The 18324-nt window shown below is 42.4% G+C and overlaps 1 protein-coding gene across 1 annotated transcript in view; it reads left to right on the forward strand.

The window, feature by feature from the left end:
- The first annotated feature begins 2570 nt into the window (after nt 1-2570).
- Nucleotides 2571-18324, forward strand: part of ANKUB1 (ankyrin repeat and ubiquitin domain containing 1) — a 31235-nt gene continuing 15481 nt past the window's right edge. Inside the window, exons 1-3 of the mRNA XM_030574202.1 lie at nt 2571-4020; nt 6362-6505; nt 15715-15931. Of these exons, the coding sequence (XP_030430062.1) occupies nt 3931-4020; nt 6362-6505; nt 15715-15931 (451 nt within the window). The 5' untranslated portion in view covers nt 2571-3930. The remainder of the gene's footprint in view (nt 4021-6361; nt 6506-15714; nt 15932-18324) is intronic.

Genomic DNA, 18324 nt, shown 5'->3' on the forward strand with positions numbered 1-18324 from the left:
CTAGCCTTAGGAACCCTAACCCTAGCTGCAACAACCCTACCCATAGGTCCTGTAACCCTAGGGGGTGAAGCCCTACCCTTTGGAACCCTAACCCTAGCTCCAATTGCCCTACCCTTAGGAACCCTAACCCTAGCTCCAAGTGCCCTACCCTTAGGAACCCTACCCCTAGCTCCAAGTGAGCTAGCCTTAGGAACCCTAACCCTAGCTGCAACAACCCTACCCATAGGTCCTCTAACCCTAGGGGGTGAAGCGCTACCAATAGGAACTCTAACCCTTGCTGCAAGTGTCCTAACCATAGGAACCCTAACGCTAGGGCGGGAAGCCCTAACCATAGGAACCCTAACCCTAGATCCAACTGCCCTACCCTTAGGAACTCTAACCCTAGCTCCAAGTGCCCTACCCATAAGAACCCTAACCCTAGCTCCAAGTACCCTACCCATAGGTCCTCTAACCCTAGGGAGTGAAGTCCCACCCATAGGAACTCTAACCCTAGTTGCAAGTGTCCTACCCTTAGGAACCCTAACTCTAGGGCGGGAAGCCCTACGCATAGGAACCCTAATCCTATCTCCACATCCCCTACCCATTGGAACCCTAACCCTAGCTCCACTTACCCTAACCATACAAACCCTAACCCTAGCTCTAAGTGCCTTACCCTTAATAACCCTAGCCCTAGGGCGGGAAGATCTTCCCATAGGAACCCTAACCCTAGCTCCAAGTACCCTACTCATAGGTCCTCTAACCCTAGGGGGTGAAGCCCTACCCATAGGAACTCTAACCCTAGTTCCAAGTGTCCTACCCATAGGAACCCTCACCCTAGGGCAGGACATCCTTCCCATAGGAACCATAACCGTAGCTCCAATTGCCCTACCCATAGGATCCCTAACCCTAGCTCCAAGTGCCCCACCCTTAGGAACTGTAACCCTAGGGTGGGAATCCCCACCCATAAGAACCCTAACCCTAGCTCAAATTTCCCTGTCCACAGGAACCCTCACCCTAGGGCGAGGCGTCCTTCCCATAGGAACTCTAACCCTAGCTCCATGTGCCTTCCCCTTAGCAACCCTAGACCTAGGGTGGGGAATCCCTACCCTCAGGAACCCTAACCCTAGCTCCAAGTGCTCTACCCATAGGAACCCTAACCCTAGGGTGGGAAGCCCTACCCATAGGAACCCTAACCCTAGCTCCAACTGCCCTACCCTTAGGACCCTAACCCTAGCTCCAAGTGCCCTACCCTTAGTAACCCTAACCCTAGGGTGAGAAGATCTACTCATAGGAACCCTAACCCTAGCTCCAAATACCCTACCCATAGGTCCTCTAACCCTATGGGGTGAAGCCCTACCTATAGGAACCCTAATCCTAGCTCCAAGTGCCCTACCCTTACGAGCTGTAACCCTAGGGCGGGAAGCCCTACCCATAGGAACTCTAACCCTAGGTCCAAGTGTCCTACCAATAGGAACCGTAACCCTAGCTCCAAGTGAGCTAGCCTTAGGAACCCTAACCCTAGGGTGAGAAGCACTACCCATAGGAACTCTAACCCTAGCTCCAAGTGCCCTACCCTTAGCAACCCTGACCCTAGATACACGTACCCTACCCATCGGAATCCTAACCTTATCTCCAAGTGCCCTACCCTTAGGAACCCTAACCCTAGGGCACGAAGCCCAACCCATTGGAACCCTAAGCCTCGCTCAAAGTGCCCTACCCATGGGAACCCTAAACCTAGCTCCAAGTGCCCTACCTTTAGGAAACCTAATCCTAGGTCGGGAAGCCCTACCCATAGGAACCCTAACCCTAGGTCTAAGTGCCCTACCCTTAGGAACGGTAAGCCTAGGGTGGGAAGCTCTACCTATGGGAACCCTTACCCTAGCTCCAAGTGTCCTACCCATAGGAACCCTAATCCTAGCTCCAAGTGCCCTACCCTTAGGAACCCTAACCTTAGGATGAGAGGTTGTTCATAACTCTGAAACATTCATAACTCTGAACAAAATGTTATGGTGGTTCTTTCAAAAGTGTACAACTGAACATTGACTTAGTAAAGTTTCAAACCTATATTATATAGAAGAAAAATGGTGTTTTTAAGCATCCTAATTTCAATGAAAGAAGCACAGAAACAGTTCCCTTACCTTGTCAATTTTTTTTAAACTTTCCCTTTATTATTTTAGTAGTTTGTGTTTAACACAGTACTGTATTATATTTGCTTTTTTTGCATGGGGTCGGGGATTCTCTGCTGCTGCCTGATTGTGTGCTTCTGGTTCCAAATGAGGTGGGTTTGACTGGTCAGTTTGTAAGGCTATGTCTACATTACAGCCAGCACTGATGCTCTGAGATCAATTGACTGGCAGTCAATTTAGCAAGTCTAGTGAAGACCCACCCAGTCGACAGCAGATCGCTCTCCAGTCGACCCCTGTACTCTACCCCCGACAAGAAGAGTAAGGTAAGTCAATGGGAGAGCTTCTCCCATTGACCCCCCCTTCCTTCCCGCGGTATACATCAACTCCAGTTACATTATTCACATAGCTGGAGTTGCGTAGCGTAGGCTGACTTACTGCGGTAGTGTAGACATAGCCTAACTCTGGTGCTTGTAATTCTGAGGTTCTGCTGTAACTGCCAACAGTTAAGTTACCAGAGTTGTTTCTATGCAAACATATTTTATTCTTAAACTAGAAGGTCTACAGAGAAGACCTATTCAGATCAATTAAAGAATCTACACACATGCTAAGAAGCTTACCAGAGATCACCTCCCAACCCCCATTTCCACAAAGGCTCTGGCCAGTGTCAGTCCTTCTAACCTTTCCCTGAGTATGAAGCTCTCAGTGGACCAGAGGTCCTGCTTGTCTGCTGGATCAGAATGAAGGCTCAAGTGTAAACTGAGCCATAGAGAGACTGTGGTATGGCTAAGGTCAAAGAGTAAGTTAATGGCATGTGAAGGAGAACAAGGTTGGTAGAACCAGGAGGGCAGTGGGGGCCCCCACAATAGAAATACTGCTGGAGTTAATTTATGTTTCCAACTCTGCTTCCCCATCCCCTCTGACTCCACCCCACTCTCCCCAGCTCCATTTACTCCCTCTCCATTAGCTGATTGGCTCTCAACTTTCAAACAATCAGGTTATGGCCAACATCCCTCCCCTCCAGCAGTGCATTGGGGCAAGGCATCTTTCCACACTCTGCTATTCAAGATTCATGGCTGCTGCTTCTGGTGAAGAACCCAAGAATCCTAAAGCTTATTCCCATGCTCTAAACAATAGCTCTCACACTGCAGACTACTGGCCTTTATATTTACTTTTTTTTTTTTTTTTTAATATGAGTAGCTAATGTTTGTCACAGTGGATTCAGAAGTGTAAATAGACAAAGTTGTTATGGTAACATGAATAAATGTTGCTTAGACTTATTTACAAGACACTTTGCAGATGGCAATAAGCAAACATTTCAGTTTACCAACGGCCAAGGATGCTTGTTTGATGACTTTCAGCGCTTGAATCAGTAGCACTTTGACTAAGCATAGTTACTGATTGCGTGGACAGTGGGTAGGATGGTCGAAGTAGAATTAGCTTGGATCTTGTATGTACATGTTTGAAACTTGTTCACACTTGCCTTAATCAATATGTGGTTTGTTGGTTGCACTAAGCGCATGGGTGGGAGAATTTCCCCCCCTAATTCAGCTGAGCTAGAGAAACACATTCATGACATTGTATCTCACGGTCAGTGCTGCCTGTTACTGCAGGGCTTTTTCTGGCTGGCATTTGTTTTGAAGAGAAGAAACTCTTTGCATTTAGGCTCAATAGTTGTAGTCTTTTCTGGCTCGTTGTAGTATAGATTTTGCTTTTTTGTTGTTTGTCTTTTGGCATTAATTGTGGATATGAACTTGGCAAGGCATGTGTTTTGGTAGCTCAGCAAGGTCTCCTAGACTCCTAGCAGTTTTTAAGAGTGTTTTGCAAGATGAGGATTTTCATAGCTTTTGAAGGATTTTGTGAATCTTTTGACATTTCATCAGACCAAACTGTGCAAGCCATAAAACTGATGATAAAGGTAGGTGCTTAACTAATTATCAAGCTAATTATTTTTAATTTTGATATGTTTAACTTATGGTTTAAATACACCTATAATATAAATTTATACTGCATAGTATTCCCTATTCTAATGCAAGGGAGTTCATTTTATAGGTCTTCTGGGTTGCCTATCCTTGATTTCTGTGTAAGGCTTCTGAGACTCTTACTGTCTGATTTTCAGGTTTAGCCAAGCTCTGCTTGTTGCAATATGAAAGATGGGGGCAGCAGGCAAAGCTACCGTTATATTACCATTATAATAGACAGGCTCCTGGTGAAAGTTAGACAATCTCAGGGCTACTTTAACTTGCATTTGGCTGGCAGCAGCCAGCCCCAATGGGCATTTCCCACAAGTGAGAATCCTCAGGAATCCAGTAGCCCACTGGTTACACATCTCTTTCTCCCTAGCCATGTTTCCCACATAGACTCTACTGATTTGGGGGCAGCAGGGCGGGAGGGGGAGAAGTGGGGTGGAGCGTTCAGGGGAGGAGGCGGAGGTGGAGCAGTGGTGAGCTAGGGCCAGCCGCTGGCTCACCTGCCCACCCGTCACTGTCCGACCACTCACTCGCTCGCCTCCTAAGCCCCCCTCCCTCACCTGCCGCCGCAGGCCGCACAGTGAGCCCACGCGGGCCTCATGTTGTGCAGGCCTGGTTTACAGGCTCAGTGGCATTGTGTCAGAGGAAATTCAGACAAGCATTGGTCTCTCTGCGAAGGCATCTTTTTGAACCACTGACAACAAGCACCACAATTTTATGTGAAAACTGATTGTCTCCACCATCAGCAGCTCTGGGAACGATGTTCCAGTTCATGGGAGCAACTGGGAAAGTGTTCAGAGCTAGCATGTGTGTTTGTGTAGAGAGTCAAGGGAACAGTCAATGGAGGAAGGAAGACCCTGTGAGATGCCCCAGTCAAGGCTGGGATTAAAAGAGAAACCTGATTCCCCAGAGGTCTCAAATTATCACCACCAAACTCCAGGCACATGTGCAACAACTTGCACTCTACATTACATGGTGCCAGAATGATCACAGTGACATTTCAACTTGCTCCTTGTGAGATGAGACTTCTGTGATTCAGGAGTCCCTGTGGCTGCAGGTTTAGCTGCATTGTCTGAATTAACCCTATATTGTTTTAGGCATTTACTTCGACACAGCAAGGAAAAGCACTATTTATGTCACGTTCATCCTTTCAAGGAGAGAATCCAGAGTTCTTGCACAGTCAGGCTCACACTTTAAAAATGCCATCTAATTTTGGTGTCCTCAAGTTCTGATGCCAGCTGTGAATACATAGGCTGAGATTTTCAAAAGCAACAGTTTGGTTTAACTCTGCTCCCACTGAAGTCAATAGGAGTTTTTTACATGGGATCAGATAGGCCAGGGGTTGACAACTTTTCAGAAGTGGTGTGCCGAGTCTTCATTTATTTATTTACTCTAGTTTAAGGTTTCACGTGCCAGTAATACATTTTAACATTTTTAAAAGGTCTCTTTCTATCAGTCTATAATATATAACTAAACTATTGTTGTATGTAAAGTAAATAAGGTTTTTAAAATGTTAAGAAGCTTCATTTAAAATTAAATTAAAATGCAGAGCGCCCCTGGACCAGTGGCCAGGACCCAGGCAGTGTGAGTGCCACTGAAAATCAGCTCGCGTGCCGCCTTTGGCACACATGCCATAGGTTGCCTACCCCTGAGATAGGCCAATACAGAGCTCTTTAGAAAATCCCACCTGACATCTAATTCAGGTATCTAAATATTCATTTAGGTGCCTCATTTTAGGCACCCAAGTTTGAAGCTGGTAAAATAATAATATAATATAATTAATTAATAATATAATAATATATATGTAGTCTAGGTCCCTAAAGTTGGGCACCCAAACATATGAGGTAACCAAAAGCAGAGGCCACTTGGAAAAACTTGAGCTTTCATAACTCCCCAGCAAGAAGGTCAGAGCTCTGTATTTTTGCTTTAGCTTTGTGTCACTTGTAATGGATGAGATGTATTCATTTGTAGCAGCAAAACTTCCTTACATTCTTTAGCCTCCTATACACATAGAATTTTTGCAATTTATAAGCAAAAAATAAACCTAGCTTAAATCAAGACTCTTAGATCTCAACACTATTTTCTTTTCAAAACAAAGAGATATAAATCTTTTATCTAGCAGTTGTATGTTCTTAGAACACTTTACTTGAACTGTAAGCCCTGTGGGGCAAAGAGCAGTTTCTAAGGCACTAATGTAATATACATACACCAAAAATGAATGCAGATTTGTTCTGGGTAGGAATCACTTCTGCATAGACATTCTTTTCACAATTTATTATTCATTTTTAGGATTATTTTGACATTCCACTTTCTGAAGACAAACAAGGCAGACGATATTTGGAGCTGATCTATGCAGGAGCAATACTGAAAGACAGCTGGATCCTTGCTGACATAGGGATATCAGTTTCCTCAACTATTAAATGTGTTGTTAAGGTACAGTATGATTAAAAAACAGATAGTCTTAAGTTGTCCAGAAATTCTGTGTGTTTTTTGATTCTCCTTCTAGACCCTGTGCTAAATTTAACACCACTAAGCAGCAGTAAAAAGTATCTAACCTCAAGAATAACCACCCTGACCTTCAAAGAATGAGTGTAAAAGGTTGTTATGGTAACATGAATGATTGGGCTTACATTTATTTGCATGGAACTTTAAAGACTGTAAAAATAGGATCTCTCTACAGAAAAGGTGTCTCTACAGAAACTGAATTTGTGGAATGAAAGACCTTTACAAATAGGGATAAAAAGCCTGATACAGCACAATACCCACTTCCCACTGTGGGCAATAGATTTAGGAGGATCTTGTCAGCCATATATTTCTGTCACCCGCAAATCCATTCCTTCCCTCAGTATCTGTGATCACAAATTGACTTTTGGTCATTATCTGTCATTTTTCCTCTGCTGAATATATATCTTGGCAGTCAGTTGCTGCTGCTCCTTCATGAGGTGCAGAAAAGCTAAAGGTAAATTGCATTAAATAAAAAAATGGCACTAGTCTCTCTACTCCCACTTGCACAGGCTTCAGTAGCTCCAGTAAGCCAAGTACAGCACATAGTATAGTCTTTATAATACTACTGATGAGAGAGAGGTCACAGCTGGAACCTTGAATTTGAACCTTTTCAAAAGAGGGTGTAGATTATATCACAATCCTTGGCTCCAATCCTACCCCAATGGTTTTGGTTCTGAATTGGATTCTAAACCAGAATGAACTATTTTTCCACTCATGATTCAGCTGTGGACAAACTTGTGAGAAATGCTCACCATTCAGAGATCTAATCTTGCAAGGTTGCCAGCGTTCAAGATGACTGAAATCTCATAAGCAGCTGATCTCATGAGACTTTCACTATTTTGGGCTGAAATCTCAAAATCAGCTATTTAGATTTCGAGACCATTACAAATAAGGATGAGCCCTGGCCCTTATTAGGCCTCTAAGCTGAACTCTAAAGCAAGCCAAAGCCTATCCCTGTATCCAGTGAGAACCAAGCATTCTGAATTAATTTTAGAGGCATTGTTCTAAGAAGAATTATCATTCATTATAACTTAACATCATGGTTTGGCTCCCTCCTTAGGATCACAGAATATCAGGGTTGCAAGGGACCTCAGGAAGTCATCTAGTCCAACCCCCTGCTCAAAGCAGGACCAATCCCCAAACAGATTTTTGCCCCAGATCCCACTGTAACTGGAAAATCTTTTCTTCCTTCATTCTCAGGAAGTAGAACATATGATTTCATCTTGCTTTCTAAATGCACCTATATTGAAATAACCTGAGTTTTTCTTGTTGTGTATAGCAAAAGTCACTCTTTTGCTGGAATACATGAGAAGGTGTTAGAATTTCAGGGGAATAACTCCTAATTTTGTATTACAGTTCTATGCCAACACTATTAAAGGAAATAAGCAATGCATAAGACATCACAAAAGACAATAGCAACTCAGGCTGGTATGATTTGGTAAAATAACTGTAAGGAAAACACGACATATATGATGTCTTGTGGCAGGAGCGGCACCAGGGTTTCTGACGCCGTAGGCGGACGGCCATTTCGCTGCCCCCCGCGGCTCCGGTGGACCTACCGCAGTCATGCTGGTGGACAGTCCGCTGCTGGAAGGGCTCTGGTGGAGCTGCCGCAGTGATGCCGGCGGACGGTGCGCTGGTCTAAAGGCTCTGGCGGACCTACTGCAGTCATGCCTGTGGCAGGTCCACCGGAGCCTTTAGACCAGTGGACCACCCGCCGAAATGACTGCGGCAGCTCCACCGGAGCCTTTCCAGCAGCGGACCGTCCGCCGGCATGACTGCGGTAGGTCCACCGGACCCGTGTGCCGCCCCCCCGGCAAAATAGCACCCCCCAAAAATTCTGGCGCCCTAGGCCATTGCCTAGGTCGCCTAAATGATAGCGCCGGCCCTGTCTTTTGGGCATAATTTTCAAACCTAGTAGCCTAAATTTGGACACCTAGACCTGCATCTAGCTGTCTAAACCGTTGCTGTTTATATATACCTGGTTCAGACACATTAATGATTATACAGGCTATTAAAAATATATTTAGACATCAAAATTGGGCTGTCTAGGGCAAATTCTGTATTCATTTACAATTGGAAAGTCAATAAATAATACTTTGCACTTCTACAGTGCATGCATCTGAGGATTTCAAACATTATCTGAGCAGTAATGAATTAAATCTCCTAGCATCCCTGTAAGCCAGGTATAATTAGTTATTATAAGTATTCTTTCCATATTACATGTTGAGGAAACAGAGGTACAGAAGTTAAGAGACATTTCCAGGGAATCTGGGTACAGCCAGGAATACAATAGAGGTTGCCTGACTCTGAGTGCTGTGTTTTAACCAAAAGGTCCCCCTTTTTCAGTGCTGTTGCACACATGGACCTAAGGACAGAATATGGCATTTGGAGGCTACTGTTTAACTCATGTTCACTTAAATTCCATGAAAGTGTACAACACAGCTGAGCGAGGCTTCCACAAATTAAAATGAGATAATTACCAACTGCCATCTCATACATTTATTTTTAAACAGTATTTTGACTGGATTGTTCTCAGTTACAAGAAAAACAGAAAGTACTTCAGTCAAAGAAGGTATAAAATATTTTTTTTTATACAGGGCTTTTCAGTGTCTGAATGTCTCTTGTAGCCTGTGATTACTGTGATAAAGTCTTATCATGCAAAGGTATTGTCAAGCTTATTCAATATTAGGCCTAAAACTTCCGAAAACGTCAAAGATCAAGCATAGTAACCAGAGCAAGTGTAGCAAGTTTAAACTAGGAAATATTGTAGACCTGTGGTCAGCTGCAAAAAGCAAGCTTTGCAATATTAGGCATAGCAAATTCAGATTAAGAAATATTGTAGACTTGTGGTCATCTTCAAAAAGCAGGCTTTGCAAAATTAGATATGGATTTGTGGTCAAGGTGTAAAACAACCAAGCACTTCTTTCAGCTGATTTGAATGTTCTTGATACAGACTTGTGGTCAAGGTGCAAAGCAACCAAGCACTTCTTGCTGCTTCAAATGTTCTGTATCTGACACATTAACCACAATTAGGACAATTGGCTGTATTTGGAAAATATGAGCTGTGCACCTGTGCATAGATCATAATTTCAAAGTAACCACAACTACCACAGTAAACATTTGGCCTAACCTGTTTTTGGTTGACCTGCTTCAAAACACGGCAGGCAGATTCATAGACTCTAGGACTGGAAGGGACCTCGAGAGGTCATCGAGTCCAGTCCCCTGCCCTCATGAGATGAGATAAAGTATGTAGAGCCTCAGGTGGGTTTGTGTGTGTATCTTGGTCTAAGAGGTCATTCTCTTTGATTGGTCAGACCCACACCCCCTGAACAGAGGAAACCTGAACTACACCGACTATCTGTACCTGGTCAGTGCAAAGAGCGGTTGACTAAAGAGTAACATATTCTCAGCAGGGTAAGGTTTTAAAGTAAAAAAAGTCTGATTGCATGCAGTATAAAGTAATGGAGTAGAGAAGTCTGGGTTGCTTGAGCTAATTTGATCTCTAGTTGTGTTGGCACTACAGTATTACAAATTGTAATGTCAGGATAATTTGATCTCAAGTCGTATCAATGCTGCAGTAGTAAAAACAGTAGTAAAATCTTAATAGAAGTATTAGATTGTTTAGGAATAGTTATAAGTTGCTAATATAGTAGTTTTACTTATGCTTTTGCCCCCTGGTGGTGGGAACAGTATGTGCAAAGTTGGTAATCAATAAGTAACAGTAGCTTTGCGTGTACTTGTACCTGCCTTCAGTACCACCAGCCATTTATATTCAATGCTAATAGTATGATTTATAGTAGTAAGTAATTAATGCATAATATTACCTGTACTTGTGCTTGTTTGCAATATAATTTGTCATTTATATTAATCCTTATTCAATGCTGGTCTCTATTTCTCCTTTTCCTATTCTGTCTGTGTCGCATTTATAGCTGTAAGTCATTAAAAACCTTTTTTGAGAAATAATCAGTAGTCTTAGTTTTCTCTTATATGGACACTGCTCAACCTCATTACATCTGTGTTGGGTGGTGGGACATAGCGATCACCCGGAGCCCCATTGGGGTCCTGACATGTGCCTCCTTCTTCCTTTATCTCCGCATAGCCTTTTTCTTGAGTCTTCTCCCTCTCCCAAATCCCATAACAGGTTATTTTCCTTAATTTTCTGAGGTGGCTGATTGCTGCCTTTATTTTAAAGAAAATGCAACTCCTCCTTTTGGAGGATTTTCACTCTGGCTGGAAGGAGGAGTAGTTGTCCTTTGCATGAAAAGGACTGTTTAATATGGTGACTGGCTTTGCACAAGACCTTTACAGCTGGTCTTAAATCTTAATCCAAAACAATTATTTCTGTCCCTCACAGTCATGTCTGTAACAACCTTGGCTGTTTTCATCCATCATGAGGAATACCTTTATTCTCTCCAGGGTGGCATTTGTGTGGTTTTTTGTATCATTGGGCTCCTAACTACCTTTTTTGTCTATAAGCATATCAGATCTTCTCAGCTACTAAATTAGAGTATTCTGTGCACCTGCCGTCCATACGAGTAATCATGTCCATGTTACCACTGCTGAGGGGTTACGCAAAAGTCATGCATTAATAAGACCAGATCCTTGGCCCTGCTCCATTTCCTTGGACAGCCAATGCTGTCTTAAACAGGTGAAGTGCCAGAGTAACTATTCCTAATTACCTGTGATCTTCACTACCCCAGGTCCTATGTCAAGCACGGTTCATCCAGATCTGAGTTTCAGGGCCGTAGGTGTCAGCTGATTTTTCAGCAACGCTTCCTGCATGAGTGCTGGAAAGAAGGAGAACAGGATCCCTGCATTCTCTCCCCACAAACTCATCTATGCAAGGCCAGGCACGATTTGACCTTCAATTTTTTGTCAGAAGGGAGATAAGTGCTGATGCTAAAAAAAAGTACCAGGCAAAACAAAGCATTGTAGAAACAGACATGATAGAAGTACACAACAGTACTGCAACCTAAATTTCTGTTTCATACACACAGGGAAGACTGTCTTTTAGAGTGGGCTTTTTTTTTTTTTTTTTTTCTCAGCTGGAAACTGCAAAGCCATGTTCAGTAATTAATGAGGTGGGCTGTTGCAAGGCAGCAGCTTCTGTGCACTAACAAGCCTGGCTTCTCGCCATGGTTGTTATATAAGCCAGGAAAGATCCTGAAGATAGCTCGGCTGTATATAGGTCCCTCAGACCATAAACAATAAAAAATATTTTTAGTCTTGCTATTGCTTCACTCTCATAGGACTGGTTGGCCAGAATTATTGCTGCTCCTGGCACAGCATCACTAGGGCTGCAGCGCATAAAAACAAGGAGTGGAACAGTGAGGCAAAAGGACTGCAGTGTTAGGATGTCTTTGAGAAACTTAGCTGCTTGTTTACTCCAAGTCTTCTGATTCTAGCTTTATTGTTGTTGCTGTTTCCTGGGGAGAAAGATAAATTTAATTTAATCAAGTCCTTGATCTGTATGCATGTTGCATGCTGTGTGTTTGCTTTTTCTTCAGAAGAGGCAGAGATTTGGTGGTAGGAATTCTTTTTTAAATTGCCTCTTTAAACCCTGATGCAACACCTCCCTTGGTAAATCTGTATAGTCACTGCCCATTCCTGCAAGGTGGTGACTGCCTCCAGAGAGTCAATAATTGAGAGGCCACAGCATTTTGCTTGGGATGCTCAACACCTCTGGGGAGTAGTCCTTAAACATGTGGCTTTCTTTAGGATTGAGAATTACATGCATTTCCGTAACACCTATCATAAAACACTAGACACACCAACAATCAGTACTTAAAAACACCATTTACAAAATATATGCAACATGATGCAGCATCAACAACAGTAATTGATTTATCATTCACCAAAACTGAGATCTTCTCCACTAAATCCAATTTTCCTTAGAAAAAACTTGCATAATAGAAAACCTTTGCACATGAAGGTCCATACATTCTGGTTTTATTGGAACAAAGGGTGCCATTAAGTTTGGGAGGTGAAAGCCTTCATCCTATAATGTTTTGTCAGCAATCCCTAGGCATGGAAATATGGGAATTGTCAGACCAACTGTCCCAGCTGATATCAATTGTTGGAATGGAATATAAAGAGAGAGCTAGTCTCATGAAGGTTGCCTTCACTAGAAAATGGTATGATGTGGTTTGAATATGACCATGTAGAGTTGAGTCAGCTGACAAGACTGAATAACACTCAGATCCCCTTTCCTCAGTACTGCTTCCTAGGCAGTCATTTATCATGTTGTATGTGTACAACTGATTGTTCCTTCCTAAGTGGAGTACTTTCCATTTGCCCTTATTGAATTTCATCCTATTTACTTCAGACCATTTCTCCAGTTTGTTCAGATCATTTTGAATTTTAATCCTATCCTGCAAAGCACTTGCAACCCTGCCCAGCTTGGTATCATCCATAAACTTATTTGCTTCATTATCTTTCCAGGTTCTGAAGTTAAGATGACTGGTCTGTAATTCCCCAGGTTATTCTTATTTTCCTTTTTATTGATTGGTACTATGTTTGCCCCTTTTCCAGTCGTCTGGAATCTCTCCAATCTTCAATGACTTTTCAAAGATAATCGCTAACCTAAATGGCTCAGATATCTCCTCAGTCAGCTTCTTGAGTATTCTAGGATGTATTTTATCAGGCCCTAGTGACTTGAAGATATCTAACTTGTCTAAGTAATGTTTTAACTTGTTCTTTCCCTATTTTAGCCTCTGATCCCACCTCATTTTTACTGACATTCACTATGTTAGAAGTCCAATCAAAACCTTTTTGGTGAAAACAGAAACAAAAAAGTCATTTAGCACTTCTGCCATTCTCACATTTTCTGTGCTACTTTCCCACATTGATTAATGGGCCTACCCTGTCCTTGGTCTTCCTCTTGCTTCTAATGTATTTGTAGAATGTTTTCTTGTTATCCTTTATGTCTCTAGCTAGTTTAATCTCATTTTGTGCCTTGGCCTTCCTAATTTTGTCCTTACATACTTGTGTTATTTATATTCATCCTTTTATCTTGACCTAGTTTCCACTTTTTGTAGGATTCTTTTTTGAGTTTCAGATAATTGAAGATCTACTGGTTAAGACGAGGTGGCCTCTTGCCGTACTTCCTATCTTTCCTATGCTGTAGGATAGTTTGCTATTGTGCCCTTAATAATGTCTCTTTAAAAAACTGCCAACGTACTGAACTGTTTTTCCCCTTAGACTTGCTTCCCATGAGATCTTACCTACCAACTCCCTGAGTTTCCTAAAGTTTGCCTTCTTGAAATCCATTGTGCAGTTTTCCCTCCTACCATTCCTTAGAATCATGAACTCTATGATTTCATGATCACTTTCACCTAAGTTGCCTTCCACTTTCAAATTATCAACCAGTTCCTCCTTATTTGTCAAAAATCAAATCTAGAACAGCCTCTACTCTTAGACCTGGTCTACGCTGAGGACGGGCGGGGTTCAATGTAAGATACGCAACTTCAGCTATGGGAATATCGTAGCTGAAGTCAACGTATCTTATTTCAACTTACCTCCCATCCTCACAGCGTGGAATCGACATCTGCATCTCCCCCGTCGACTCCGCTAGTGCCGCTCACTCTGGTGAAGTTCCGGAGTTGATGGGAGCGCATTCGGAGATAGATATATCGTGTCTAGATGAGACCCGATATGTTGATCCCTGATAAATCGATCATAGTCTGGACATACCCTAAGTGTCTAATGCTGTCATCTAATGCTACTTTTAACAGTCATGTCAAATACGGTAACATTTTCTAGTGAAAACAAGTCCTAAGTGTCAAGCATGCCAGTGATACTACAGAAATAATAAGGGACACAAACCCCAAACTATGAAGGGCTGAAATCTCATCAAGTGAGTAGCCAGCCTTATTCTGTTAGCCAAAATGTGAATGATCTTCAACTAATGGTGCTTGGGAAACCTCAAAATTGTCACTGAAAATTTTGACTAACTTTATCATCAGGCATACCAACTCAAAGAACATATTGCAGTAAGCCAATCTGGAGAAGACAAAAGTACAGGCTTTTGACAAGGCCTTAGTCAAGCACAGAGATAACAAAAGCAACTATGGAGGGGGGGGGGAGGCTATCTGAACATCCAGAAGCAGTTAAAGATCCTATAGGAAGTCTAGATTGTAAATTGTAAGATATCCTCTCTGCCATCTCTCTTGTTTCACTAATAGAGCCAAATTCTGCTCTAAACTCACAGATGCTACTCAGCCGAAGTTAATGGGGTGTACTAATGTGCAGAATTAGGCTTACGTTTTTAAGCAGTGACCATGTGTTAATTGTTGTACAAGATGTAAAATACAGACAGACTTTACCTTGGAATTGTTATAAATGAAATAAAAATACATGCTCATGACTATCCTCCTTGCATCTGAAAGCATTTTACAAATCTGAAAGCCTCACAACATCTCTGTGAAATAAATATTATTAGATCTATTTCATAGATGAGTTAACTAGAGCACAGATTTGTTCAGGGCCCACTCCCCCAGGTGTCAAAAGCCCCTCTCAAGAGACGATGAGTGCCCGTCTCACTGATATCAAAAGGAGTTTACGTTGTTCAGCATCTCACAAGAGGTGCTTGATATCTTGCTGGTTTGGGCCTTGAATGACTGGATGAAGGTCAAGCAGCCAGTTTGAGGGATAGCTGGTAATAGAACTTAGTCTCCTGCTCTAGCCACTAGTCCAGGGGTTGGCAACCTTTCAGAAGTGCTGTGCCAAGTCTTCATTTATTCACTGTAATTTAAGGTTTCACGTGCCAGCAATACATTTTAACATTTTTAGAAGGTCTCTTTCTATAAGTCTATAATATATAACTAAACTATTGTTGTATGTAAGGTAAATAAGCTTTTTAAAATGTTTAAGAAGCTTCATTTAAAATTAAATTTAAATGCATAGCCCCCCGGACTGGTGGCCAGGACCTGGGCAATGTGAGTGTCACTGAAAATCAGCTCGCATGCCGCCTTTGGCACGTGTGCCATAGGTTGCCTACCCCTGCACTAGACCACATTCAAACAAAAAGGACAGTAGATCCTTAGATGTGTAAAAACAGTGTACCTAAACTATAGGCACAATTTACAAGAGCAGTGTTGCTGGATCACTTATGTCATTATTATTTTTGCTTTTAGGAAGAAGACAAGCCAGCCTTCTATGTATACAATGCTGTAACCCAAGAGAAAGTGCCCATTAAGGGGAGTTTTTATCTTCTTGCTACAAAAGTGTCCCTTTTGAAAACACTGGTAACCCTGAAATGTGGCTTTCCAAATAGTGTTTATTGCCTCAGGACTCCAGAGGGCAGGGAGATGTATGACTGCAACACACTGAACGATTACCAGTTAGATATAGGTATAAGATGGTTTTATTTTCACTACCTACAAATACAGCAATGTTGACCAAATACGTGTCTATATTTTAAATTCTCTATTTAAGGAATTATTTATCATTAAGTTTGTATTTAGGGAAACCTGAAAAGCATTAATATTATTGATACTTTTCTAATGCAGATCTCAGTATTTAAAAAAAAAACATTTTGGGTCATATGATGCCCTTCAAAATAAAACAACGTGAAATGCAAGTGGAGAGACAAAAATTAATGATGCACAAAAGGAACCCATAATGTACTTCTGCATGCCTTTGTAACAATATTGGGCCTGCACTTGTACCATTGTAAGTTGGGAGCTGCACTGGTATAAAACTGGTGTAAGGGAGAGAAGATTGAGGATTATCGGACTGAGTGTTGCTTGTAAGGTAGGAGAATACACAGAAAGCTGCAGAAATCTTGCATACCAACATATAAAATTAATGTTATTCCTGCAAGCTCACTGTGCTCTAGTCCCCGTCCACCTCTCAAAGGTGTTAATCTTGCCCATTACATCAGTGGTTGTCAACCAGAGTCCGGGGCCCCCTGGGGGGCTGCAAGCAGGTTTTAGGGGTCCTCCAATCAGGGCCAGCATTAGACTTTCTGGGGCCCAGGGCAGAAAGCCAAAGCCCCACTGCATGGGGTTGAAGCCGAAGCCTAAGAAATGTAGCTTCGCTGGGGCTCCTATAGCATGGAGCCTCAGGCAATTGCCCTGCTTGCTACCCTGTAATGTTGGCTCTGGCTTTTATATGCAGAAAAATAAGTTGTTGTGACACAGGTGGGTCACTGAGGTTTTTATAGCATGTTGGTGGGAACTTAGAAAGAAAAAAGGTTGAGAACCCCTGATTACATTACTCCTTAGATAGCATACTGACTTTGTATGTTATGGACAGCTGACCAAAGTTCTGTCATTTTTAAATTTAAAAATACAGTAAAACCTGTGTTATCTGGCACTTTACCAACCAGAAAGCTCTAGAAACTGGCATTTCTGATATCTCCCGATACAAATCTTCAACAGGGTTGCCAGGTATCCAGTTGCCCCTGCTGTTCCTAGGTGGATGAATGGCCATGGGGACTCCATGCGTTGCCCCTGCCCAAAGCATTGACTCCACAGCTCCCATTGGCCAGGAACTATGGTCAATGGGAGCTGCAGAGGCGGTACCTGTGGGCCATGCCTCTGCCTAGGAGCCGAGGGACATGTTGCTGCTTGCAGGGAGCTGCCCAAGGTGAACGCCGCCTGGATCTGGCACCCTGAAACCCGTCCTGCACTCCAACCCCCAGCCCTGAGTCCCCTTGTGCACCTAACCTCCCTCCCTCCATTGGTAAATATAACTCTTAGTTAACTGGAATTTTTTACTAATCTGCACCCCCCATTCCCACAACATGCCAGATAACAAAGCTTTTACTGTAAATGGAAAAAATGCCAGTGAAGTTTTCTATTAGGTCACTATGCTGGTGACCAACCTAACCAACAAACCAATCTAAATGTAGGGTAAGCTATGGCCCAGTGTGTTAGCCCCATGCCAGAATTCATGGCTTCCTAGCTCGTGCTGTTTTGCTTAGTCTACCACACCAGAGATACTCAACCTTCTTCCACCTTGCGTCCCCAAACCAGCAAGAGTTTCTTGTAACAACCTAAAATCTCTCAATCTGCTGTGGTCAGAAAATATTGAAGGATTAATATCAAGGCAAGAAATCATGCCTAATCCACAGTTTTTGTTTTTTAGGAGGCACATAAACCCCCCATGCTCTAAGGCACTAGTGGTTAGACTGGTTGGTTGGAAGCCAGGACTCCTAGTCTCTATTTCTGGGTATCCCAACAAGCCACTTGAGCACAGCACCTAGCCTTCCTGTACCTTGGTTTACCCATCGGTAAGAAAGAAAAAAAATAATAATGAAATTAATCACACAGGACACGTATAACTATGGATGACAACCAATAGTACAGATAAGGGCACAATTTCTTCCCTCATGTCTACTCCATATAAACCCATTCACTTGAGTAGAGGTGGATCAGGCTTCATTGGGACTACTCACATGCTTAAAGTTAGGAATGTGTACCTTGCTGAATCGGTGCCTATGTAAAAGAAGAATTTACCCCACCATAACTTTTTGATGCCTGAAAAGCAGTAGATTGTCATATGGTTTATTTTTCCCTGAAGTAGAAAATGTAAGTTTGTGGATAAATATATGGAATAAATTAGCATGTTAATATAGACTTAAACATACCATAGTCCTAAGTCTGGAGAGTGAATATGAAATACAGACCAATTTTGCACCTTGTATAGTCAATTTATACCAGTGTAAAATGGGTGTAAAATACTACTATTATGATCTGATAATGCTTTACACCTACTCGAATTTGCATTAATGTAGATGA

This window comes from Gopherus evgoodei, chromosome 9, assembly GCF_007399415.2.
Source record: "Gopherus evgoodei ecotype Sinaloan lineage chromosome 9, rGopEvg1_v1.p, whole genome shotgun sequence".
Lineage (NCBI taxonomy): Eukaryota > Metazoa > Chordata > Testudines > Testudinidae > Gopherus > Gopherus evgoodei.